Here is a 27,073-nt window from a genome sequence, read left to right on the forward strand (position 1 = left end):
CCACCATGTGTCGCCACCACCCACAACCACTACCTACCACCCATCACTAACCATCACCACCCACCACCCATTACTACCCACCACCACCACAACCACCAACCACCACCCACCACCACCACCATCACCACCCACCACCATCACCACCCAACCACCACCACCCATCACTACCCACCACCCATCACCACTCACCATCACCCGCCACCCCCACCATAACCACTACCACCCACCACCAACCACCACCCGCCATCACCACCCATCACTACCCACCAATCACCAACCACCCATCACTATCCACCACCCACCACCACCACCCAACACCCACCCACCACAACCATCACCACCACCAACCACAACCACCCTACCTGCAAAGATTTGTTATTGTGTTTTTGATTCATTATGTTTTCTCTTGTATATAATCACATCTGATTATATATTTCAAATCGTATATGATTTATATGTTATTAAATACATATAATCACATGTGATTAAATAGACGTGAAAAACTAGTGAATCAAGAATGCAAAAATGATTATTGTCCACGTAAAACACATGTGATTAGATACATATAACTACATGTGCTTATATGTATTTAATAAAATGTTATTTACATTGACAATATTTGTTTTCACGTGTATATTATCTCATATGTATTTAATCTCATATTATTTGTATGGAAAATATTTGTTTTCGTGTTCTTGATTCAATAATTGTTCACGTGTATATAATCATATATGATTATATATGTATGTAATCACATATAATCTATAGACAAAAATTGTATATGATTAAATACATTCACTTATGAATAAATACAAGAGAAAAATTATTGAATCAAAAAAGCAAAATTGATTATTGTCCAAATAAATCATATGTGATTAGATACATATAATCACATGTGATTACATGTATTTAATCACATATGATTAAATTTGACAAAGAACAATTATTGAATCGAGAACGTGACAATGAATCTTCTCCTAAAAAATCGTATGTGATTGGATACATATAATCACATGTGATTATATGTACAATCACATGTGATTCTATGTAGTTAATCACATATGATTATATGTGATTAAATACATATAATCTAATCACTTGTGATTAAATAATGAGAACAACTATTGAATCAAGAAAGCAAAAACGAATAATGTCCCCATAAATAATATGTGATTAGATACATATAATCACATATGATTAAATGTATTTAATCACATATGATTTATATGTACAATATTCACATATGGTTAACGTTGTAAAAGAACAACTATTGAATCAAGAATATAAAAATATATCATGTCTACATAAATCATATGTGATTAGATACATATAATCACATGTGTATTTAGTCACATGTGATTATATGTATTTAATCACATGTGATTTATGTGCACAGGATTCATTTTCGCGTTCTTGATTCAATAGTTGTTCTCATGTATTTAATCACAAGTAATTAAATGTATTTAATCACAAGTAATTAAATGTATTTAATCAAATATGAATAAAGTGGACAAAAAATAATTATTGGATTGAGAACGTGAAAATGAATCTTTTTTACATAAATCATATGTGATTAGATACATATAATCACATGTGATTAAATGTGATTAGATATATTTAATTGCATATGTCATTATCGTGCTCTTGATTCAATAATTTTTTTTGTCATCTTTGATCATATGTGATTAGATACATATAATCACATGTGATTATATGTATCCAATCACATATGATTTATATGAACGATATTCATTTTTGAGTTTTCGTTTCAATAATTTTTCTCATATATTTAATCATATGTGATTATAAGTATTTCATCATATGCTTATAAGTATTTAGTTATATTTAATCCTATGTGATTAGATACATAAATCATATGTGGTTAGATTCATATAATCACATGTGATTTGATGTATTTAATCACATATGATTAATGTGGATAAAGATTTTGTAACACCCCGAGTTCAGAAGTCCAAGTTCAGGGTCTTAGTGTAAATATGGAACGTCGACTCGGCGAGTCGATGGATAGACTTGGCGAGTCGAGTTGCGGTTCTGGTCACGTATTAAGTGACCAACTCGGCGAGTCGGCAACTGGACTCGGCAAGTTGGTGCTGAAGGGAGAAAACCCTAATCCGAGGATTGTACCCTATATAAAGCACATTATAACCCACCTTCAGCCTCTTTGCTACCCATTTAAGATCCAAAAACCCTCATCTCGTGTGTGTGTGTGTGTAACTCCATTGATGAAGAATTAGAGCTTGGAAGAGAAACTTGGTGTAAGAAGCTTAGGGATTTGGAGGCCATCCTCAAGGGGATTGTGTAGATCTGGAATCTATTTCTGTTTGGGCACATTTCAGGGGTAAGGAACCTCCTCATTAAGCTATTTCATTATTGATTCATGAATGGTGGTTGATTTGGGATTCATTAGCTTGTTCGGGAGCTATCTCAAGTTTGAGGCTTAGATCTGAAGTTGCTACTTCAGATCTATACTTGTGATGGCCCAAAAGGTCATAAAGTTCATGTCTAAGAGTTAATGGTGAAGCCCTTTGTCTTTAACCCTAGCCCTAGAAGTGTTTTAGGCTTATATCTCTTTGCTTTCACGTAAAGTTTGCAACTTTATGTGAGGGTTAGGCTGTAGAAGAGTGGATCTATGGATTGGAGTCCCTGCATGGCTTGAAAAGCCTCTGTATGGAATAAGAACTGAAGAGACTCGGCAAGTCACATGGGTGTGCTCGACGAGTTGTATGAATATGTGCATGGACTTGGCGATTCTGTTGAAGATTGCCTTGGACTCGGCGAGTCTGTGCTTGGACTCGGCGAGTCTGGTCGTGGAATCCTAACCTTTTCTGGTTGAGCTATGAATCAGTGAGTCGAGGGATGACTCGGTGAGTTGATCAGGAAGGGACTCAGAGCTTGTTGGACTCGACGAGTCTTGGGGCGACTCGGCGAGTTGAGTCGTGGCGGAGTTTCTGAGCATAGGAACTCAACGAGTCAACAGGTTGACTCGGCAAGTAGGGTCAATCAGGAAGGTTGACTTTGACTAAGGACTTTGACTTGGACCAAGGGTTGACCAGTTTGACTTCCAAGGGTATTTTGGTAATTATTGGTGTTTTTTGGATTTGGTTAATTGGTATTGTTCAGTGGTGGAGTTCGTGCTGGTGATCGGAGCAACGTAATCTTATTTCTTCAATTCGACAGTTGCAGATGAATTATCCTCACTATATCAACAGGGTCTAAGGCACCAAGGTCGGCCCTTTATCGGATGGAAATCCGGGTAGTTGTTGTTATGTTATTGTTTTGCAATGTCTGCATCCTGGTAGTTAGGATGGTATGTATTAGAGACCTGGTTAAGGTCGGTATCCTGGTATATAGGATGATGTTATGCTAGTGACCGATTAGGTCGGTATCCTGGTTAGGACGTTGCTATGTTATGTGATATGCTAGATCAGTTTGATTAGTTGTGAGATGTTATATGATTATATGTTTATGTGCACATGGTTGTTGGACTGGGGTTGGGTTGAGGCGGGTCCTACTTTGTGTTGTAGGCCAACATACTCAGGGCGGACCGGTTAGACCGAAGGCCCGGCGAGCGGTCCGGATAGGCTGAAGGCCCCAAGAGGGCGGACTAGACGTGTTGAGGCTCGGAGAGTGGACCAGACAGACAGAAGGCCCGGTGCGGGCGGACCAGTCATACTATAGACTCAGAGAGTGGACCAGGTGGACTGAAGGCCCGATGCAGGCGGACCAGTCATATTGTAGACTCGGAGAGAGAGTGGACTGGGTGGACTGAAGGCATGGTGCAGGCGGACCAGTCACACTGTAGACTCAATATGCATGGTTGTTCTGTTTAGGATATGATATAATATGTGTGTGGTATATGGGTTGGTATTTTGGGGGTAACTCACTAAGCTTTCGGGCTTACAGTTTCAGTGTATTGTTTTAGGTACTTCAGGAGACCGTGGAAAGGCGAAGGCGTGATCGTACCGCTCCTCAGTTTTATGTTGATGTTTCTGGGATACTCTGATAATAAATGAACTGAAAACATTTTTGTAATAACTTAATGAATATGGGTTGTTTTTGAAAAGTTTAAATTGGTTGTAAATTTTCACGGTGTTACAAATTTGGTTTCGTGTTCTTGATTCAATATTTGGTATCGTGTATATAATCACATTTGATTGTATATAGCTAATCACATATGATTTATATAGACAAGATTCGTTTTTTCCAAATAAAATCATATGTGATTAGAAGCATATAATCACATCAGATTAAATGTATTTAATCACGTATGATTAAAGTGGATAAAAACAATTATTGAATCGAGACATCAAAATGAATCTTGTATAGATAAATCATATGTGATTAGATACATATAATCATACATGATTATATGCATTTAATCACATATGATATATGTGGACAATATTTATCTTTGTGTTCTCGATTCAATAGTTATTCTTGTGTATATAATCATATGTGATTATATATATCTAATCACATATTATTTATATAGACATCATTATTTTTTGTCCGTATAAATCATATGTGACTAGATACATATAATCACATATGATTATAGTTGACAAAGAACAATTATTGAATCGAGAATGTGACAATGAATCTCAACCATATAAATCATATATGATTGGATACATATAATCACATGTGATTATATGTATTTAATCACATATGATTTATGTAGACAATATTTATTTTCACGTGTTGATTCAATAGTTGTTCTTGTGTAGTTAATCACATGTGATTATATTTATTTAAACACATATGATTCGTATGGAAAATATTTATTCTTGCATCAACTCTATAATTGTTCTAATATATATTTAATCACATGTGATTATATGTAAATAATCACGTATGATTTGAGGTGGAAAAGATTTATTTTTTCCTTCTTGATTAAATGGTTGTGCTCAGGTACTTAATCACATGTGATTACATGTATCAAATCGTATATGATTTTTATTGATAATATTCATGATTCAATATTTTTTTCTTATGTATTTAATCATATGTGATTTTATGTATTAATCACATATGATTGATGTGGAAAAAGAAAAACTATTTAATTAAAAACGCAAAAATGAATCTTTTGTACAGAAATCATATTTGACTAAATGTACAAGAACAACTATTGAACAAGAATGTGAAAATGAATATTGTCCATATAAATCATATCTAATTAGATACATATAATCTCATGTAATTAAGCACACAAGAACAACAACTGAATCGAGAACGCGAAAATAAATATTTTCCACATAAATTCTATGTGATTAGATACATATAATCACATGTGAGTATATGCATTTAATCACATATGATATATGTGGACAATATTTATCTTTGTGTTCTTGATTCAATAATTGTTCTTGTGTATATAATCATATGTGATTATATGTATCTAATCACATATGATTTATATAGACATCATTATTTTTTGTCCGTATAAATCACATATGATTATATGTATTTAATAACATATGATTACACTGGACAAAGAACAATTATTGAATCGAAAATGTGACAATGAATCTCATCCACATAAATCATATATGATTTGATACATATAATCACATGTGATTATATGTATTTAATCACATATGATTTACATGGACAATATTTGTTTCACGTGTTGATTCAATAGTTGTTCTTGTGTATTTAATCACACGTGATTATATTTATTTAATCACATATGATTCGTATGGAAAATATTTATTCTTACGTCGATTCAATAATTGTTCAAATATATATTTAATCACATGTGATTATATGTATATAATCACATGTGATTATATGTATATAATCACATATGATTTTAGGTGGACAAGATTTATTTTTTCCTTCTCGTTTAAATAGTTGTGCTCATGTACTTAATCACATACGATTATACATATAATCACTTGTGATAAAATACATGAGAACAACTAATGAATCGACAAAGCAAAAATTAAATCATATGTGATTAGATTCATATAAGCACATATGATTATATGTATTTAATCACATATGATTAATTTGGATAAAGATTTGTTTTTGCGTTCATATATAATTACATGTGATTGTATGTATCTAATCACATTTGATTTAAATAGACAAGATTTGTTTTTTCCAAATAAAATCATATGCGATTAGAAACATATAATCACATCTGATTAAATATATTTAATCACATATGATTAAAGTGGAAAAAACGATTATTGAATCGAGAACACGAAAAGGATCTTAGCCACATAAATCATATGTCATTAGATACACATAATCACATGTTATTAGGGTATTTGTGAACAATAACATAAAACAAGTAATGCCTACATAATAGGAGAGTTAGTACTCACATCCTTGATCTTGAAAATTAGCTAGCATGAGCAAGATGGATCCTTTCATTTCTGAGAACCTACACAAAAATTATAACATTATTTACCTTGTGTTTGTTATATTAATCTTATAAAACTTGTGTACATATTTTCTTATTTTCTCTTTGATTGTAGTCCATGTTTGGGATGTGTTTTCTTACCTTTCAACCCATTTTTAAATTTTGATAAAATTATACTGGTAAATTTTCCCCTTTTATCTTTTTAGAAATATACAGATCTCATTCTAATGATTTTTGGCTTATTTTATATTAAATTTACAAGTTGGTAACTTTTAGTTGTCATTTTTTGGACCACTCAACACTCTTTGAATAAACTGTATCAATATACTAAGAATTACATCAGGCCCTTTATATGTTTGAAACTATATATCCATATCTAACTATAGGCTTTGGAATTTTGACATTTGGAGTTCTGATGAATTTATTATTATTTTTTGAAGACGGTGCATGAAATTTGTGACAGCATGGACCAGCCTGAGAAGATTGCCAATTTTACCCCTCAAAGATTTGGAATTTCGAAATGTGATTCAAAGTTTGAAGAAAGTAGACACACTAATATTTCCAGAAAACTAAGTCTCGTGATTTTTAGATGTTCGTATTAACTTGCACGGATTTTAGAAGTTGGAGGACAGATTTGGGAAAATTGATCATAATATCTTCTAAATCGTTTTGGTGTTTTATTAAGGAATTAATGGTTAAGTCTTAAGTATATCACTTTTAACATGATTGTTGGTTACTTATTAGGCTATAGAGATGTGAAATTCAATTTATCCTAAGGGCCTTAATGTTTTGCTTAATGAGGGTTCAAAGTTAAGGTGTTGATAATAGGATTCCACTGAGCCCTAGACCAATCCATGAATCCAACTCCACTATGAAAAATTCTAAGAGGACTTTTATCAAACAGTTGGTGTGTGAACACAAAAACTCTTCCTCAATGTTAACTTTCACCATATAAGGACCTCGTTTTTGTCGATTTTTTTAACTAGCGTTAAGTTAGGTGTTGATAATAGGATCCCACTAAGCCCTAGACCAATCCATGAATCCAATCTAAAAGAGATAACCGGATTCTTTCTCATAATTAATTGGGAGTAACTTGTGAAATCAAATCGATAAGTGTACTCACCTGGTGATGGATTATCAGAAATTTTCCATGAGAACAAGGGCTTCAGCTCCTTCGATCTAAGCGATTGACATCTCCTTCCCTTTTTCGATCGATCCAATACTTCAATTACCTTCTTGATTTCATCAAAAATCAGTTTCTCGATTCCAGTGGTGGTAAACTCCGCTAGTGACTAATGGTGTCTTTCAGATTAACGGGAGTAAGCGGTAATGGGCGAAGGGAAGGATTGGAGTGGGGTCTCGCAGCTTTGTGCGAGAATAAGCAAAGCATGGAGAATGGAAATGTTAAATTACACATAAGCCCTTTCGTTAAGTAAAACATAAATGACGCTCCTTTTTTCTTCATTTAACGAATACGTGGTATAAAATTGTTTTCATTTGTTCTCAAATTTAGAATTGTTCTCATTTGAACATACCTCTCTCTCTCTCTCTCTCTTTTATATATATATATATATATATATATATAAAGCCCCCTATACTAAATAGAGAAAGATTAAGAAAATAAGAACTATAAACTAACACCTGGAATATTTTATTGAAAATGTGGTAAGAGTTTAATGCACTATTAAGTTTCATATGTATTAACATTTTAAGACCTTTCCATACGCCATCAAGAGGATGATATATGTGGCATTAGGTTCATGAAATTGTTGATAGGATTTCTTTGGACGAAATGGTTGAAGGTTTAAATCACGAAGTGATTTTATCACGTTAATCTAGAAAAAACAAAAATTAACAATTAACAATTATCATAAAACATCTAAATACAATTACTTAGTACCTAGGATGGAGAGCGAAAGCATTGTAAATTCTGATCATGGCGATGATGATGATGAAACCCATTAATCTTCACTTTTCTGACTTGAAGAAACTCAGAAATCCATATCCAAATTCACGCCCACAGCACGCCCGATCACCCAATTCGTTACTGATCAGAAAGTCGCTTGAAACCAATCACAGTTTACTCGAACCATCTCAAGAGTTTGCTCGCTCACTGATCCATGAATTCAACCCCCATATCCCAATTGAAGAAGCCCTAACCCCACCAAGCTCATGGTACACATCCCCTTCTTTTCACTCTCTGGAACTCAATCAAGTCTTCTTCAGAGGATGGCAGGCCGTTGGTAATCTACTTAATTCTCATTTCTATATTGGTTTTTATGAATTTGTGTGCCTATGTATGCTCTTCTTATTTAGTTCTGAGGTCAAATTGGCTGGTTTTCAACATGTCAATCGTGAATATGCATTATAAAATCGCTTGTTTCAGTGAAAAGTCAACGATTATACGATCCCTTTGCAACAAATCCATAATCATTTATGTGTTTGATTGATGATTAGGATGCACCGAGCAAATTCAGGAGGCTAACAGTTTCTTTACTGGAAGGTAAACTTCACTGCATCTTTTGATCATACTGAGTTCTTGTTAATTGCTTAATCTTTAATTAATTGACAGAATAGGAAACATAGAATATGTGGTATGTCGTGATGAAAATGGCAAATTACGTGCATTTCATAATGTGTGTCGCCACCATGCCTCTCTTCTCGCCTCTGGAAGTGGAAAAGGATCTTGCTTTGTATGCCCTTATCATGTGAGTTGACTTCTACTTCTACCTTCATGGGTGTCTTTCTTTACTCGTTTCAATAAGAAGAAGAATTCAATTCACACAGTTGATCTTTGTAGGGATGGACATATGGATTGAATGGAGCACTTCTGAAAGCAAGCAGAATAACAGGGATAAAAAACTTCAATGTCAAAGTATATGAACTGAATTCTCCTTTTTCTGAGATAAGTGATGCTCTATTAGCTTTTATTCACTTATTGGGTATTGTTTATATGGATGGATTATTGTTTAGGAATTTGGACTTGTTCCATTGAGGGTAGCAATTTGGGGGCCATTTATTCTTCTTGATTTGGAAAAAGATAAGTTTGATGAACATGATGATGTGGGAATGGAGTGGCTTGGTAGCACTTCTGAGATACTAAGTACAAATGGTGTTGATACTTCACTAAGTTATCTTTGTAGACGTGAATACACCATTGAATGTAATTGGAAGGTCTGTTTTTTTCAAATCCTTCTAAATCTTGAACTCTATCTTAAATTTAACCTCATGATGATCTTTAAGTGGTGTTTTTTGCAGGTTTTTTGTGACAATTACTTGGATGGAGGGTATCATGTACCTTTTGCACATAAAGATCTTGCATCAGGTCTTAAGCTAGATTCCTATTCCACCACAGTATGTATGTTTCACTTGACACAGTTTTTAATTAAAATGTCTGACTATTAGTTAAATATTTATCTCTAAATCTTGTGAATCTTAGGTATATGAGAAAGTAAGCATCCAGAGATGTGATGGAGATGAAGACTTTGATAGACTCGGATCAAAATCTCTATATGCTTTCATTTATCCAAACTTCATGGTGAATAGGCAAGTTTCATGAGTTTATCTTGTTTTTTTTTTTTTATTTAACCATGGATGCTCTTTTTTTAACCTCTTTTTTGTTCAGGTATGGGCCTTGGATGGACACAAATCTGGTTCTTCCATTGGGACCCAGGCGATGCAAAGTGATATTTGATTATTTCCTTGATGCATCTCTTAAGGTAAATTTGAAATCAAATTGTGTGGAAGATCTCACATAGATGGGGTATATAATAGCTTCTATTGTGTAGGATGATGAAGCTTTTGTAACAGGGAGTTTAAAAGATAGTGAACAAGTTCAGGTACGTAGATATTGTATGTACCTTTTGGTCATCATTCAGGTATCGAATGACTGGAGTTTTTTTTTTTTATATGATTGTAGATGGAAGATATCACACTCTGTGAATCAGTCCAAAGAGGGTTGGAATCACCAGCTTATGGTAGTGGTAGATACGCGCCTATGGTAGAGAAGGCTATGCATCATTTTCACTGTCTCTTACACCAAGATCTCATCAACTGATATTATGCATTTAAAAAAAAAAACATCTTTAAGTCTATCATTTTGATTTCTATTATGGCATGTAGTTTGTATATTGATTGTGATATATCAACAATGTGGATCGAATTAAGTAGTTCAAAAGCCTAGGTTTTTTAGTGCAATATGAATAAACAAAGAGTGGAAAATTTTATATATACAAGAATCATCCCAATATGTACACAAGTGCATCGAATTACAAAATGGCAATAACATCAAACACCGAACATGAACTAAAAAAAGAAAGAAAAAAAAAACAACTCTATAGAGCTTCAAATTCTAAATACAGACTACGGGGTCATTGAACACAGTTGTAGCCTCCCCCTCCCTCAGTATGTCCGAGTATAAGTTGTTAAGCCTTTGATGACGTTGCAAAAAAAAAATCATGCTTTTCTAAGAGCCGCTAGCATTCACTCATCATCCTCATTTCCACCTGACATAACAAAGTAACATGAGTTAAAAATTATAATTATTTTTTTGTATAATACATGAAAGAATTTTTTTTGTCCAATATACACGCACCTTTCTTTCTACATTGCGATGTACATGATGGGAATATATTGATAAAATATTCACTGAAGGGGTTAGGAATTTCCCAATAACAGCAAGGGGCCAACTAGTGAAAAACAAGGATAAAAAGGGTGAAAACATATAAAAAGTTAACTAGAGGGGGGTGATGAGAAATTTGTAGAAATAGAACACACCTGATAAAGCCGATTGCAATTGAGACCAACCACAATTGCCAAGTCAGCCTTACTGTTGCGGTAAATTTCCCAAGGAACATGATGATAATGACCTGGAATAAGAAGAGTAGACATTAGATTATGATTTTGGATACATTTTTATGTGAGAATTGAATAAAGAAGGGGAAAAGGGGATGAAGAAACGTTACTTGAAGAACAACAGTAAGGCTCACGATGCCCATAAACAAGTGGTTTTTGGTAACGCCTTTGAAAATATTAATTTCATCGGGCTTCCGAGCATTAAATTCATTAAAAATCTGAAATTATGGATTAAGGAATTGTAAGTATGTTTTTATTAATTTATGGTTAAGGAATCTTATAAGTAGGTTGGTATTATGAGAAAAATAAAAATAAAAATAAATACTTGACCTGAGCAAAAATAAAAGCATTGAAAACCAGAGTGTTTTTCAGTTTCTTAGCATGGTGTTCAGAATTGTGATGCAAATGTAGGATTTGTATACCATGGAAATTGAGTACAAGGAGCACCAACACTTGATAAGTAGCCTGCAATTTTATATAATAATTAATCTCTCAAGGATTTTTACAAACTTTTGCACAAAGACAACTTATATAAAAATATAATACCTGAATTAATAAATTCCTCCACATGATATTTGTTATAAGAGGCTCCCTGAACCCAAAAAAAAAAAAAGAGTTTACGTTACAAGAACAAATATTATTATGACGAAAGTCAACATGGAATTGGTCAAACCTGCGGCCCACGGGAATACGGTGCATGAGGTGGTCTGTTGGTGGTTCGGTGGCTAAGGCAAGTGCTCCAAGAGTGTCCATGATAAGATTCACCCAAAGAAGCTGAATTCAAAATTAAGAGATTATAAAAAATACAATAATTAATATAAAGTAAGTTGCAATTAATTATCAGACTATTTATTATTGATCTTTGATATTTTGACAAGATTGAGAGAGACAGAGAGATACCTGGACTGCATTAAGGGGGACATCCCCTGAAGAAACAGCTGCCACAACATTAATCACAAGGGCAACCACATTTACAGTGAGCTGGAACTGAATAAATTTCTGTATGTTTGCATAAACAGATCTTCCCCACCTAACAACCTGTTATAATTTATGCAGGCATCCAGAAGAAACACATTAATCTCAAAAAAAAATCAATACTTTTGAAGCGTTTTCTATACCAACATAAAGACCAAAAACAGAAGATATCAGACCTTTACAATGGAAGCAAAATTGTCATCCAAGATAATGATGTCACTACTTTCTTTAGCAACTTCAGTTCCTTGGATGCCCATAGCAAGACCAATATCAGCCTACAATTTCATAAATTAAAAAAAGATATAAAAATTAATTAAACAGATGATGAAAAATCTTTAATTACCTCATGTAGAGCAGGGGCATCGTTTGTTCCATCTCCAGTAACAGCAACAACATGCCCTCTTTTCCTCAATGCTTGGACAAGTAACAGCTTATCGTTAGGTGAAGACCTCCCCATCACCTGTTTCACAAACATTTTTATGAATTTAGACAAACTTGTATACAACTACACGACTAGGGTCAAAATAGTAAATTCACATACCGATATCCTCTCAGCAACTTCTAGTCTTTGTGGTTCTGACATGGCACGAAAAGATTTCCCTTCAATTAGATTCGGCTCTTGGGCTTCAGCATTAGACCCCAAAATTCCACATTCTAATGCAATTGCTCTTGCTGTTTGAAGATTATCACCAGTCACCATTCGTACCTTCACGCCAGCCTGTATGCACAGTTGGACAGCATCTCTGACACCTGGCCGACATGGATCCTACATTGCAAAAACCAAAACCATGCATCAAAAAATAGAAACATAAAAATAATAAATCTCTCTGATGACATGGACATTCACATACCTTTAAACCAACTATTGCTAGCAAAACAAGATCATCATCAGGTAGTGCCCAATTTGCCACGTCATCTTCATCTGTTGGCAGGGTTTCTTGTGCACATGGTTTGTAGGCAAAAGCAACACACCGCAGACCTTTAGCAGACATATCTTCAATCGCCTTTTTAAAATATTCCAACTGCATGGATGAAAATAAGTACTTAGAATCATGATTTTCTAAAGTTTCCATGGAATTCTTTCTAGAAAACTGAAAATGATTTCTTAAAAGAAAAACAAAGAGACTGATCCTTCATACTTTTCCATAATCGAGGGGAACAAGATGTTCATCAATGTCCATGTATCTTGAGCATGCAGCCAAGACGATTTCAGCAGCCCCTTTCCAGTGTACATGAACCTCAGAATCAGGCTGTTGAGAAATCAAACAACAAAAAGAAAATGTTTGATGTGAATCATATGAAATCTTTTTAAATATGACAACAAAGCCTTTCTTATGAATCACAGACCCCAAGTACTTAAAAAAAAAAAAATCTAATTTGGGTGTAAACTATGCACACCATTACATCTACACTATTATTTTGCTCTCCATTGAAACTGCATGAAAGTGAAACCTAATTGATTTTCCAAATTCCAGTGATCGTTTCATGGTATAACTAAGAAGCTTAATACCTTGTTATTGCCACAATTTCAATGAAAGTTTGATTGGTGTCTTATAAGTCTAGGTGTCCCCTCCTCCTACAAGCTTGGCTTTTGGGAGTGAGTTCTACACTTGGGCTTATGGGTATCATAATTCTGGATCTCTGCTCCATTAGCATCTTGAATTTTTTTTTTTTTTTTGAATATGGTTATGTAAAAGGTTGTACAATTACCCGTTTGACTGCAACACCACTTTGTTTTTTCACTGAGTTGAATGGGGATGCATGAATAACTGAACACTCTGACCTCACCACATCAAAATTCATTCCAAGCTGCAATGATGATTACAAAAATTATGAGTATCACCTAAAATCAATATTCTATCCAAACATATGAGCCAAGAACTAACCTTAATCCCCCATTGAAGTATAGCCTTCTCTGTTGGTGATCCAGAAACCTCAACTTCTTGGCCTCCCTATTAAACACCAACAATAATACGTATCATTTAATATTAAATACTATTATAGAAAAAGATTTACTTACTATATTTGAAAAGACCTACCTCAGGTAAAAATACACTGCCAGTTGTATTGTGAGCTACACTTTCAACAAGAAGAGATACAATCTTTGGAGGTAATGCTGACGTGTCATTTGGTGGATCGTTTTTCTTCCCACAAATATAAGCCTCAACAACAGTCATCTGAAATCAATAAGACAAACAGGTAAATAAATTGAAGTGTTTTTTTTAACTTTTTACATGTCGAAATAAATAAAAAAAGAAAATATCGCACCAAATTCAATGTCAAGGTTCCAGTTTTATCACTGCAAATTGTAGTTGCTGAACCCATCATTTCACAGGCAGATAGCCTCCTAATCTGCAAATACAAAATTACCAAAAACATAAGACAAAATACATACAACTATAGAAATCAATGAGGACAAAATATCAATATACCAATGCTTTGTCAGACATCATTTTTCGCATTGAGTATGCAAGCCTATAATTATATATAACTGACATGTTAGTTATCCAAAACTCAGATTAAAGAAATGGTTTTTAGAAAATGGACAACTTACGTTGAAGTGACAACTAATGGAAGCCCTTCTGGCACTGCCACATAAAAAATAGCTACCTACAGACACCTCAAGAATTACAAGGTTGAAAATGAAACTAAATTAAAATAATATATATATATATATATATATATATATATATATATATATATATATATATATATATATATATATGCAGAAGATACATACTGCAACAGTGAAAATTTTGATTACTCCATCTATAGCATCCTTGACACTAGTTTTACCAGCAATAAACTCTACTTTTCCCTCATTGTCCTCCGTGTATCCAGTGAAAAACCTAGCAAGCAGAAATTAGTTAAATTACCATCTTAAAAGCAAGAAAAAGGGGGTGAAAAGACGATTATACCCATGCAGCTTTGAATTACCTGATGAGAAGGATGACAAGAACAGATATAGCTACCAAAAGCCCAATCTTACCAATAAACATTGCCACTCCACTCAAACGCACCTACCAAAACTCATAGTCAATACATCTAGGAATTAAAACCTAACAGATTGATGACAGTTTTAAGCCTTGTTGTGTGTTTTTTTTTTTTTTTTTTTGAATTTTAAAAGGTTAGAGCATGTTTAGAGAACTAACCTGTAATGGTGTTTCCTCATCATTATCATTATTTGAGATGCTAGCCATAAGCAATCCCCATTCTGTATTCATTCCAACACCAGTGACCTAAATGTGGTTATATAAGTGAAAACTTTCAGCAATAGGAGGGAGGAGAATGATAACAATTTAGGTCCACATAGAATTGTCATTGATGCAAATCTTTATTCTATAAGTTGACCAAGAACTGGGAAGAGGATAAAGTTAAGGAATTTCTGAACATCACAAGATCGAACAGATTGTCACTTATCTCTTGACAAGAACTGCAAGGATCTATCTACTCCTTTAGAAGATAGTAAATCTGATAAACCCCTGCTGAAAAAATCACTGATGATGAACTACCATTGGGTGTCCAAATGTATGTGTTGTGAGTTGTGACATAACCACCACAAAAAGACCTGTGGTGTTGGTGTTGGTGTTGGTGTTGGTGTTGGTGTTGGTGGCGGAGGTAGGGGAGGTGGGGGTGGTGGGGCAGCGGAGGTGGTGGTGGTGGTGGTGGTGGCAGCAGTGATGGCGACATTGGTGGTGGAAAAAGAAATATCACTTAGGGTTAGAACTTACCATCATAGTACCACAGCCATCAGCCACCTTGCACCCAGCCATTAAAAATGGTGATTTATGATCTTTATCAACCTGTTCCATCATTTTTTTTTAAAAAAAGTTACATTATCTACCCTTGAAAACTAGAGAATTGAAATAAAACACAATGTAATTAACAGAAATTTACGAAAACTTACAGTTTGACTCTCACCAGTCATACTTGATTCATCAATAGAAAGAGAGTTACCAGAAATGAAAACCCCATCAGCTGGAACCTGGTTTACAAATGAAGTGTAAACAAGGGCAAAAACGGAAATCACAAGAAATGAGAAACATATTACCTGGTCACCTATCGTAAGATGTATGACATCACCCACAACAATATCAAATATTGAAATCATCATCCTCCTTCCACCTCTTACAACCTATAGCAGTATCATATCTTTATTTGTCAACAAAGAAAAATATGATTGTATGAAAAGATCAATACATTGGTTAAAAACCCACCTGACACTGAATGTTCTGCTTCTCCTCATTCAAGTTTTGAAATTTAAGTGAACTTTTATACTCATGCATGGCTAGAGAACACGAAACAACAATGACATGTTAAAAGAGAGCAAACTATGTGAGATAATCTTTTTCTTAATCTTATTCATGATTGGTTTACAAGTCAGAAAACAGAAATAAAGTACCTTTAACAACCATGACAATTATAACACCCAAAGCTATGCTTCCCCCATCATACCCTCCTTTTATCCCCTGAAGTAGATAACACAAGTGATAAAAACATAAAGATGTCATCTTTCCATAAAAGAAACGAATTAAATAACAAAACATATAAATATTAGAATTAAAGATGTTCACTAACCTCTGTTATGATACCCAGTGCCAAAAGAGCAGCAGCAGCTACCATCAAGATGATTAATGTGGTGTCTCCACAACCATCATACAGAAACCTCTATCAAATGCATATTACACAACAATTTTAATTTAGATTAAATCATATTCAAGTAATGAATATTATCGATTCATTTGGCTTTAGAGAGAAAATATTATACAGATAAATTACCCAAAAGCTGTTTCCCTTTCTTCTTGGGTATGTGTTTGACCCAAACACATTCTTTCTCTCTAATATGTTTGACTCATCTTCATGGATTCCCTTATCAGGGTTCGTCTTCAGCCTTTCTGCCAACCTTTTAACCTGACATGTTCATGGATGGAAAAGAAAATCATTATCTTATTTATAGGATGATGTGTGTGTGTGTGTGAGAGAGAGAGAGAGAGAGAGAGAGAGAGAGAGAATTCTTAATAAATCATAAACTTACTCCTCCAGATTTTTGGAAAGCAATCAAGTCACGCTCTCTTGTTATTGAAGCAAGTTGTTCTGGGCTAACATCATAACCACCTGTAGGAGTTGGAGATGGAGGTGCTGTTGGTGTTCATAAGCAAAATGTCAGCAGAGTCAAAAAAAGACTTTTATACCCCTATAGTCTCATTAGAAATGAAAGTATAATGCCTTTCTGGATTTCTAAAGTGTCTGCTTAAGCACATGCTTGAAATTCGTTCAAAAGGTGTAAGTAATATGTATTAAATAGGATTGGAACAATTCCTATGAATAAAAATTACCATCTGGTTTTCCTCCAGCTGTTGGGAAAATGTTGGTTTCCTGAAAAACAACAACAATGGATCATAAGAACAATCACGTTACATTAAATTATCTTCCCCTGATGGAAAAACATCACTGAATAAAATTGGGTTTTAGAGAGTGGAAACAGGGGATAAAAAGTTGAGAAAAACGGATTTTTTTACTCCAAGATGAAACAAATTACATTAACAAAATGAGGAAACAGAGCTACTTTCTGCTGCGTTCTACTACTAGAAGAAGGCCTATTACACCTACTATTTAAGGCAAAAGCAATCATCTTGCAAATCTAACCGGAAGGAATATGGACTACAACAATTCCCAATTATATTTTCTCCTTTCAAGGAACTTATACAACAATTCCCAATTATTTCCTTTCCAAAAGGATTCAACAAGATATCTACAAAGTACAGTGACCAAGACCTACCGAAAAACCGCTTTACACATGATCTAAACAATACAGAGCACTATTCCTCTTCTGGGAAAAAAAGATTGACAAGTAACACAGTATAGCGTTAATACCTAATCAAAACATCAAGAATACGATGACAACAAGCGAGAGAATACCAGTTGTGCAGAAGAATAGTAGAAGACCATGATGACTAACTAGTGGGTTCTCGCCGATAAGAACACTTACGATAGACCACTAAACCACTGACGGGCTTCGTCGATTTATCCTAAAAAAACCCAAACCCACATGTTTGATCACAGTGATTTGAAACCATCAGTGTTTCGCGTTTTGCAAAGATTAAATGAGGAAATCACAGACCAACAGGAAGCACCGAATATGGAACTATAGTTTGCGTCTGCTACGGTTATAAAAATACAGAAATTTGGTATCAATTGAAGTTCTACGATAGGAGAAAGAGGTTGGCAATGAATAGAACGATAAAAAGGAATAGGAGTTTGCTCCTTCGGTATAATACTAAAATCTAACAGGATTTTTTCTGAGCAACTTCCTTGCACTTTCCTTCGTGGGCGGTAGATTGTATTTGTTGAAAAAAAAAATATACTTAGTTTGTGAATTTGCATATGGGTTTAGAGAGATGTGTAAAGATAAGTGATCACAAAAGTGATTGTTTGATGATGTGCTAATAATTAAAATGGTAAGACTTGTCGGCTAATAAAATATAAAATGAACGTCAATTCTATAAAGAGTTTTGAAATTCCAAACAAATTGCATAATTATTTTACACCAAAAAAAAAAAAAAAAAAAAAAAAAAAATCTTTATATTTTCACTTCTTGATGATGTGCTAAAATGGTAAGACTTGTCGGCTAATAAATATAAAATAAACGTCAATTCTATATAAAGAGTTTTGAAATTCCAAACAAATTGCATAATTATTTTACACCAAAAAATTGAAAAAAAAAAATCTTTATATTTTCACTTCTTGATGATGTGCTAAAATGGTAAGACTTGTCCGCTAATAAATATAAAATGGGGAAAATGACTTAGGAGGGTAACTACCTCTTATCCATGTTCACATATTAGCAACTTCTTTTTTTTTGTACATAATAAAGCAACTAACTTGTTTTAACTGTTTAAATTACACCAATATTACCGGCTAATACATGTTTTAACCGGTAACTCAAAGGGAAAATGACTTCGGAGGGTAACTACCTCTTATCCGTGTTCACATATTGGCAACTTCTTATTTTTTGTACATAAGAAAGGAACTAACTTGTTGTAACTGTGTAACATCCCAAAAATCATGACCAAAAAATTTGTTTTTAATTTAATACTAAAACCATAATTGTCAAACCATTAATTTAATACTCCGGCATCGGCCCCCGCCCGGCATTAGGCCCCGCCTGACATCGAGCCCCGCTCGGTATACAGATCTGTCTCTCTCTTAGGCCCCGCCTGTCTCCGGGCCCGCCCGCTAAACACATACAATCATATAACATGCTAACACATATAGAAACATACTCTACTGTATCCCTGTCCTAAGAAACATACTCTACTAATAATGAGATACGGAACATCGTCCGTACTCAGCTAGTGATGGGATACGGGACCTCGCCCACACTCACCTCTTTACCAGGAACATAAAAGTATCACACAGACAACAAGTATAATCTAACATGCAAACATTCATCGGGCACCCGCCCGACATCAGACCTTGGTCTGAAATAACATACTAGCATACAATGCCTAGGGCTAACCCTCGGGTCTTCTTACTCATAGACTACATGGGCTGGCATTGTCGCCTTAGACCCATTCACATAGTGAGGAGACTCACATTGCACTACTGAAGCTCTGGCTAGAACTAGCTGAGTACGGACAAAGTTCCGTATCTCATTATTAGCAGAGTATGTTTCTTAGGACACGGATACAGTAGAGTATGTTTCTTTATGTGTTAGCATGTTATATGATTGTATGGGTTTAGCAGGCGGGGCCCGGAGACAGGTAGGGCCTAAGAGAGACATATATGTATACCGAGCGGGGCTCGATGCCAGGCGGGGCCCGATGTCGTGCGAGGCCCGATGCCAGAGTATTAAATTAATGGTTTGACAATTATGGTTTTAGTATTAAATTAAAAACGAAATTTTTTGGTCATGATTTTTAGGATGTTACACAATTAAAACAAGTTAGTTGCTTTCTTATGTACAAAAAATAAGAAGTTGCCAATATGTAAACACAGATAAGAGGTAGTTACTCTCCTAAGTCATTTTCCCTTTGAGTTACCAGTTAAAACAGGTATTAGCCGGTAATATTGGTGTAATTTAAACAGTTAAAACAAGTTAGTTGCTTTCTTATGTACAAAAAATAAGAAGTTGCCAATATGTAAACACGGCTAAAAGATAGTTACCCTCCTAAGTCATTTTCCCTATAAAATGAACCGTTAATTCTATAAAGAGTTTTGAAATTCCCAACAAATTGCATAATTATTTTACACCAAAAAATTAAAAAAAAAATCTTTATATTTTCACTTCATATTCGGTAAAGTCCTAATATTATACTCCCTCCGTCCCAAAATTATAGTCCATCTTTCCTTTTTGGTTTGTCCCAAAATAATAGTCCACTTCTAAAAATAAATAACATTTTTACCAAAATACCCCCTCATTATTACTTAAACAACTAAGCATTTAATGGAACATTAAATGCAAAGTAAGGACAAAACTGTCATTTTATTATATAAAGTTAGTAATAATTAATGTTTTTCTTAATCTGTGTGTTTTTTGTCTGTGGACAATAATATTGAGACGGAGGGAGTAGTATTTTCTTAAGCAAAATATTTTTAGTTGTGATCAATTTTGATGTTGAATTGATTGGTATTGTTCATGAATATTCATGGAATCCAGGTGGATGGAGGACAGCTCATGAACTTAGGTCAAACACAAGAATGAGCCGCATTCAATCGTACATGGGTCAAAAAGGGTTGACATGATAACCTACATCATGTTACCTACGTAATGTTGCTTATGTTTATCTTAGGGTAACTGGTCTACTAAAAAGGGTAACTAGTCTACTAAAAAAAATAAAGTCACCCCACCTTCTAGTATCAACCCACTAAACCTTAGAAATAATTACTATTTCATATCATTTTTTTTTTCTTTTTTATATTTTTGAATAATATTAAATTAAATTAAAAAATAATTCAAATGAAACACACATTAAAAACATTAAATTAAAAAACATTGCATTAATTTTTAAACACACAAACTTAAATCCTACAATATTTAAAAAACAACAATAAAAAAATCCTAAATTACTTATTTTTCCTAAAATACTTAAACGACAAAAAAAAAATCTTAAATTACTTATTTATCCTAATTTACTTAAAAAAACACACAACTAAAAAATAAATATTAGAACCTAATCCGCTTACTTAGCACGGACACGTTGTTGGATTTTGATAAATGTCGCGAGATTTTCGGGGTCGAGATCCGGTAGGGGCTTCGAGTTTATGATTTGAAGATCGGTAAGAGCAATTTTTTGGCGACGAGCTTCCTCCGTGGATTCGTATTTTTTTTCTAGAAAACTTAAAGTTTTATCTATTGATTCCACAAGCCCATCGTCGCTAGTTACGGTTGCTTTCCCGCTTGAAGACGCCGCTCGTTTTGCTTTGTCCCTTCCCGGTGGTCGACGGAGTTGGACTTCAGGTGGACCGTCTCCCTCGGCAACATCGACGTCATCATTGAGGTCTAACCCAAAACCCGTGTCCGATTCAGAAGTTCTTGCTCTTTTGTTGGAGCCGGTGGTTGAGTCCGAATGCGATGTCTCCGGATTAAGGACCCATTTTGGACCTTGACGGCAAACTTCCCATGTTTTTTGGTGACCAAATGGTTTATCGTTGTTGGTCACTTTGAATTGGTAGCACGCGGTTGATAAAATGTTGAAATCGTTGGAATCACTTTTATGCATATTTTTTAGATTTTCAAATATGTTATTAAACTTTGTACAAATTGCGCGAAGATCACGTCATTTCCCGTTGACCGCATCGTAGGACCGATCCGTTTTCCTTCCAAGTAGCGCGTGAAAGTGATCCAAAACACAATTCCAAAAACTTTCTCCAGTTTGCGCGTTGCCTCTTCTCGAATCACAGGATATGAAAATCCAAGCTTTTGCTAAAGCTTCTTCCTCTTCTTCGTTCCAAGCCGTTGCTTTCTTTTTCCCTTTTCCTTTTGGTTGCCTTCTTCGGGATGATTGTGGTGTTTCTTGGACAAGTACATCGTCGTTGTCTAGGTTCACGGTTTGGGATTGAGATAATGGGACTTGAGACGATTGAGTTTAGAATTGTGGAGAAGCTTGTTGTTGGAAACCTTGGAATTGGGGAATGAATTATGGTCGTTGTTGTTGGAAGATTTGTGGGTTGTAGGGAAGGTTAGTGAATAAAGGTTGTTATTGGATTAGAGAATTCAACAATTACATATAAGCTTGATAATCATTAGGAGTGTTTGGGGTGTTTGGGGTGGGTGGAGTATTTTGGTTGGGATCCATTTTTTTGAAGAAAAGTGAAAGAAAGTAGAAGTATTTTTTTTGATTTGGAAGTGTAAGTGTGAAAGTGTTGGTAAAAATGTATTATATATATATATATATATATATATATATATATATATATATATATATATATATATATATATATATATATATATATAGAGAGAGAGAGAGAGAGAGAGAGGTAAAAGATGTTATTTAAATTTAAAATTAATTTTTTTTTGTTTAAAGACGCAAACGGTCAAAAAATATACGTTACATACATACATACTCTCTCTCTCCTTCTTATTGGTCGTCTTCGTCCGTGATCCCTACTACGCCACAAGGCACCTACGCGTGCCTGGGGCGGTGTTCACGCATAAGTGGCCTTGCCACGTAACCCCCAGGCGTAGCCACCTTATATCGATACCGTTTAGCCTTACCAACTTTTCCTATCTCAGTCTTTAGACTATCCTTATTCACAATCAAACCCAACCCAACTATCTATTAAAATATTAATTTTCCTCTCTTCCACCTATACAACCAACTAACCTTAAATTTTTACACCCATTAACAACTTTATCCAACCAAACCCAATCTAACATTTTATATAAAAAGATATAAAAAATTATCAAAAAAATATATCAATAGTGGTATCATTTTGTAGATAATTGTTTTCTACATATTTTAGTATACTTTATTTATTTATTTTATAAATATATCATTTAATTATTGATAAAGTAAATATATTAAAAAACTAAATTAAAAGAAAAAGTGAGAAATAGACAAGTGGCAGAGAAAGAAAGGCCAACTAAATGTTTGGTGGACCAAACGGGTTGGTGGGTTTTTGTGGTTTTTCAATTTCTTTTTAATTATAATGGACAACCAATTAGCCTTTTAGTCACCAATAGGAGTAGTCTTAGAAGGTAAATGTTAATATATCCCTATGGGTAAACGATTTGGCTTTATATATATATATATATATATATATATATATATATATATATATATATATATATATATATATATATATATATATATATATATATATAAAAGGGGGGCAAGAGGGGCAGGCGCACATGGCCCCCAAAAAAAAATAGGGTCTGAGTTTTAATTAAATTATATATTTGATAACTAAATATATATGAATTTATTCAAAATTTCACATAAAGTGTGTAGCCTAACTGGTATAAGTGCATACCTTAGTGTGGAGCAATGTAGGTTTGACTCATGGTTCCTACATTTTGAAGTTTTAAATTCAAATTATAGTTTTGGCCATTAGTTTTTGCTTTAGATTTCATAATCAACCCTCTATGTTTAACAAATCAGTTTTTAAAAGTTACATAATCAACCCTTGAACTTTTTATTAAGTTCCATATGTTTCTTTTTAGTTAATTTATTTACTTTTAAGTTTGTTTTCCTTATATATTAATTTAGGGCCATATTTTTCTTCTTAGCACAGGGTCCATAAAATCTGGGAGTCGGCCCTATATATATGTGTGTGTATATATATATATATATATATATATATATATATATATATATATATATATATATATATATATATTGTGACATCCCCATTTTCACGGTCAGAAAAGACCGATTTTGTTTATGCTTTGTTTAAAAATCAGAGTAATATTTTAAATAAAAGTGTTGCGGAATTTGTCCCAAAACAAAATATGATAGAGATTTATCAAAAGCATTTCCGTAGAAATGTATTTCATTAAAAAGACTCGGGATGTCATGTTCGATACAGATCATAAGCATATACAACCTAGGCCTTACTACATTATTCCGTATTTACATGCCTAAAATCCATTAATCTCTCATCCCAAGATATCACATCTATGCTCATGCGCCACTACCTGTAATACAAGAAACTGAGTGGGTCAGGCTTGGGAGCCTGGTGAGCACATAGGGTTTTCAACCCACAATAAATAAGTTATTAGCTTTATCAAACCAAACAAACCCAATTACCTGTTCCCGTTATCCTCACTTTACGTCCCTAAGACATCTAACACAAGGGACCTAGTCTAAGGACAATCATCGGGATGGACACTACTACTAAGGGGATTCCTCAGCAATAAATGTCCTTAAGGCAACCATGTGGGGGATGGAGTACATCTGGTGAGCACACAGTTCAAATAAACACACAGTTCGAATAAACACACAGTTCGAATAAACACCTACAGGTTGCGAGCCTGCTAGTGTTCCACTGGACTGTCTAGAATAGTCTGTGGTTGTCATCTATACTCCGCTAGATGACTGGATCATCAATAACATCTACAACGAGGCCTCTCATTATTTTATTTTATCACACAACAACTATTACATCTACCCATGTTCTACCCAACACATTTTGTAGATATAAAATACATATACAGTTTAAATCATTGAAAACATGTATAAAACGTTCATCCAGCATAGATAGCAAGTATTCAGATAATATGCACACATAGCACGTAATTTATATAAACTACTTCATATCTATGTGTAAGCTGAAAGTAACTATGCACTCACTTGATTAGGTGGTGACTCGGTACTCGGACAGCACTTCGTTATCTCAAAACAATTTTTTTCCCTCGACAAAACCTAGTATCAATATCACTAGGGTTTAGTCTAATGTTAACCGTGACTAATTAATTAGTCTGACTATTATTATTATTATTATTATTATTATTATTATTATTATATAAGCGTTAATAACACTCAATATAACTCATAATAATAGCTCAAATAATTATTTTAAGGACCTAATAACATTCCTATAATTATTTGAAAGCTATATTAAAAATTGCGTAAGCGTAGCACACTTACAGCGAATTTTATCGAAAACCGGAACTTATTTGGAGCAGCATTTCGAAACCGAAAGACTCTTTTTCTCGGGACTCTGGGAGCCTCGGGGCTTCCCTCGGGAGCTAAGGGGTTTATCTAGGGTTTAGGGGGGTTTAGGGTTGTAGAGAGAGAAATTAGTGAGAGAAAGAAGAGATTTTGGAGTGAAGAATTATGGCAGCCTCGGCCTTCTATTTATAGCCTAGACTTCGGACTTTACGTTGGGCGTACCGAAGCCTTACATTGGGCGTAAGTTCGGATAAGGGTGCCAGCTTCATACTAGCTGGCTCGCAACATCAGAAGAGGTAAGGCGAGGGTATGCGGGGCGTACTGACCTCGGACGCGGGGCGTATGCGAGGACGACGTGTCGGCCATCCGAAGCGAGCCGTGATCAACAAGCGACGGTCAGGATTAAGCCACGTCATCGATTAAGCAACAAATTTCGCAAATTGCATTCTCATCTTCTAAAAATCATAACTTTCACATACGAGCTTCGTTTTCGACGTTCTTTATATCCACGCGAAGGTGGGAACATACCCTACAACTTTCGTTTAGACTCCGTCGGCTAATTTTGACTCGATTTTAAATTTTATATTATTAACAGGCCGGGACAAGATTGGTCCATTAAATCCTCATAACTTCTTCATCCGACGTCTGTTTTCGCCCATCTTTTTCTCGTTACGCTAATTTTGACGAGATATTCGATTCTCGTTTAGGTCGTGTCGGCTAAAAACCGTTCGTTCTAATATTCGAATTTCGGGTTGTACACTGCTAATCCGAAACTTCAAAAAATCATAACTTCTTCATACGAAGTCAGATTTGAGCGTTCTTTTTTATCAATGTTCTTAGTTTATCGTATTCTACGACTTTCGTTTAGAGCGCTAAGGCAAAATCTCGTTCCATCGTAAATTCACTATTTACGCTTCCCGGTATCGTGCCGGTTCTGTCACGAAACTTCGACGGGTCATAACTTCTTCATTACAACTCAGATTTCGGCGTTCTTTATATGTACGAAAACCTCGTGACATATTCTACAACTTGGTTAGGACTATTTATTATAAATAATCTTTTTGTTGAAAAGTCGTTTTAGACCCCTATTGACTCTAAATTGACTAGCCCGGATCTGCGGACGTTGCATATATATATATATATATATATATATATATATATATATATATATATATATATATATATATATATATATATATATATATATATATATATATATATATATATATATATATATATATATATATATATATATATATACTAGAAAAGTTTGAGGCTCGTGCTAAGCACGACCCATAGAAATTAATTTTGGCAATTTTTATTATGTAATCTAATGTCAAACAATGAAGCTATGGTGATGTAGTTGAAGATAAATATATATGAAATATGCATGAACATATTTATTAACATAACATACATTTCCGGTTTACATTGCGAAGTTTAAGTGAAATATATCATTTACATATTATTTACATATTCAACAATATAATATACATACATTAATTTACATTGGCAGTTATTTATTGCTTCACCATCGGGATAATATAGAGAAGGAATGAAATAGGTAACATGTCAACATCCCTTATAATTATTTATATCCTGCATATAAAGTATAAATTTCAAATCAGTTTTAATATAAAACAAAATGTAGCTGCAATTTATGTATAAATGCATTCCATATTTGAGTTCAAATCAAATGGAATTCCTGAGTGAAGTTGAATATTTACTAAAGGAATTT

The 27,073-nt window shown here is 34.2% G+C and overlaps 2 protein-coding genes across 2 annotated transcripts; one reads left to right on the plus strand and one right to left on the minus strand.

Moving 5' to 3' along the window:
* The first annotated feature begins 8,144 nt into the window (after positions 1-8,144).
* LOC111902339 (choline monooxygenase, chloroplastic) lies at positions 8,145-10,560 on the plus strand. Its single transcript, XM_023898190.3, has 10 exons — positions 8,145-8,634; positions 8,849-8,894; positions 8,964-9,099; positions 9,192-9,266; positions 9,365-9,565; positions 9,650-9,745; positions 9,831-9,937; positions 10,017-10,110; positions 10,180-10,230; positions 10,311-10,560. Exons 1-10 carry the CDS (start codon positions 8,328-8,330, stop codon positions 10,446-10,448), a joined length of 1,251 nt encoding a protein of 416 aa, XP_023753958.1. The 5' UTR covers positions 8,145-8,327; the 3' UTR covers positions 10,449-10,560.
* Positions 10,561-10,594: 34 nt separating this feature from the next.
* On the minus strand, positions 10,595-18,586 carry LOC111902338 (calcium-transporting ATPase 8, plasma membrane-type). Its single transcript, XM_052766872.1, is given in 33 exon segments — positions 10,595-10,896; positions 10,986-11,048; positions 11,051-11,079; positions 11,168-11,259; positions 11,356-11,463; positions 11,576-11,710; positions 11,792-11,837; positions 11,919-12,019; positions 12,146-12,283; positions 12,397-12,495; positions 12,564-12,680; positions 12,762-12,986; positions 13,072-13,242; positions 13,360-13,470; positions 13,931-14,029; positions 14,107-14,172; positions 14,260-14,397; positions 14,489-14,572; positions 14,653-14,695; positions 14,775-14,830; positions 14,961-15,069; positions 15,158-15,240; positions 15,373-15,459; positions 15,952-16,023; positions 16,128-16,205; positions 16,272-16,355; positions 16,438-16,508; positions 16,623-16,689; positions 16,799-16,888; positions 17,000-17,131; positions 17,256-17,359; positions 17,557-17,596; positions 18,140-18,586. Coding segments are annotated over 33 exon segments (2,991 nt in total). The 5' UTR covers positions 18,170-18,586; the 3' UTR covers positions 10,595-10,873.
* Between the last annotated feature and the right edge of the window lie 8,487 nt (positions 18,587-27,073).

This window comes from Lactuca sativa, chromosome 8 (assembly GCF_002870075.4).
Source record: "Lactuca sativa cultivar Salinas chromosome 8, Lsat_Salinas_v11, whole genome shotgun sequence".
Classification (NCBI taxonomy): Eukaryota; Viridiplantae; Streptophyta; class Magnoliopsida; order Asterales; family Asteraceae; genus Lactuca; species Lactuca sativa.

What these genes read in the sequence shown, in the direction of transcription:
- LOC111902339 (XM_023898190.3), top strand. Translation starts at nt 8,328, where the DNA reads ATGGCGATGATGATGATGAAACCCATTAATCTTCACTTTTCTGACTTG. An exon ending in CAGAGGATGGCAGGCCGTTG is followed by an intron (nt 8,635 to 8,848) that starts GTAATCTACTTA and finishes ATTGATGATTAG; the next exon opens with GATGCACCGAGCAAATTCAG. An exon ending in CCATTGAATGTAATTGGAAG is followed by an intron (nt 9,566 to 9,649) that starts GTCTGTTTTTTT and finishes TGTTTTTTGCAG; the next exon opens with GTTTTTTGTGACAATTACTT.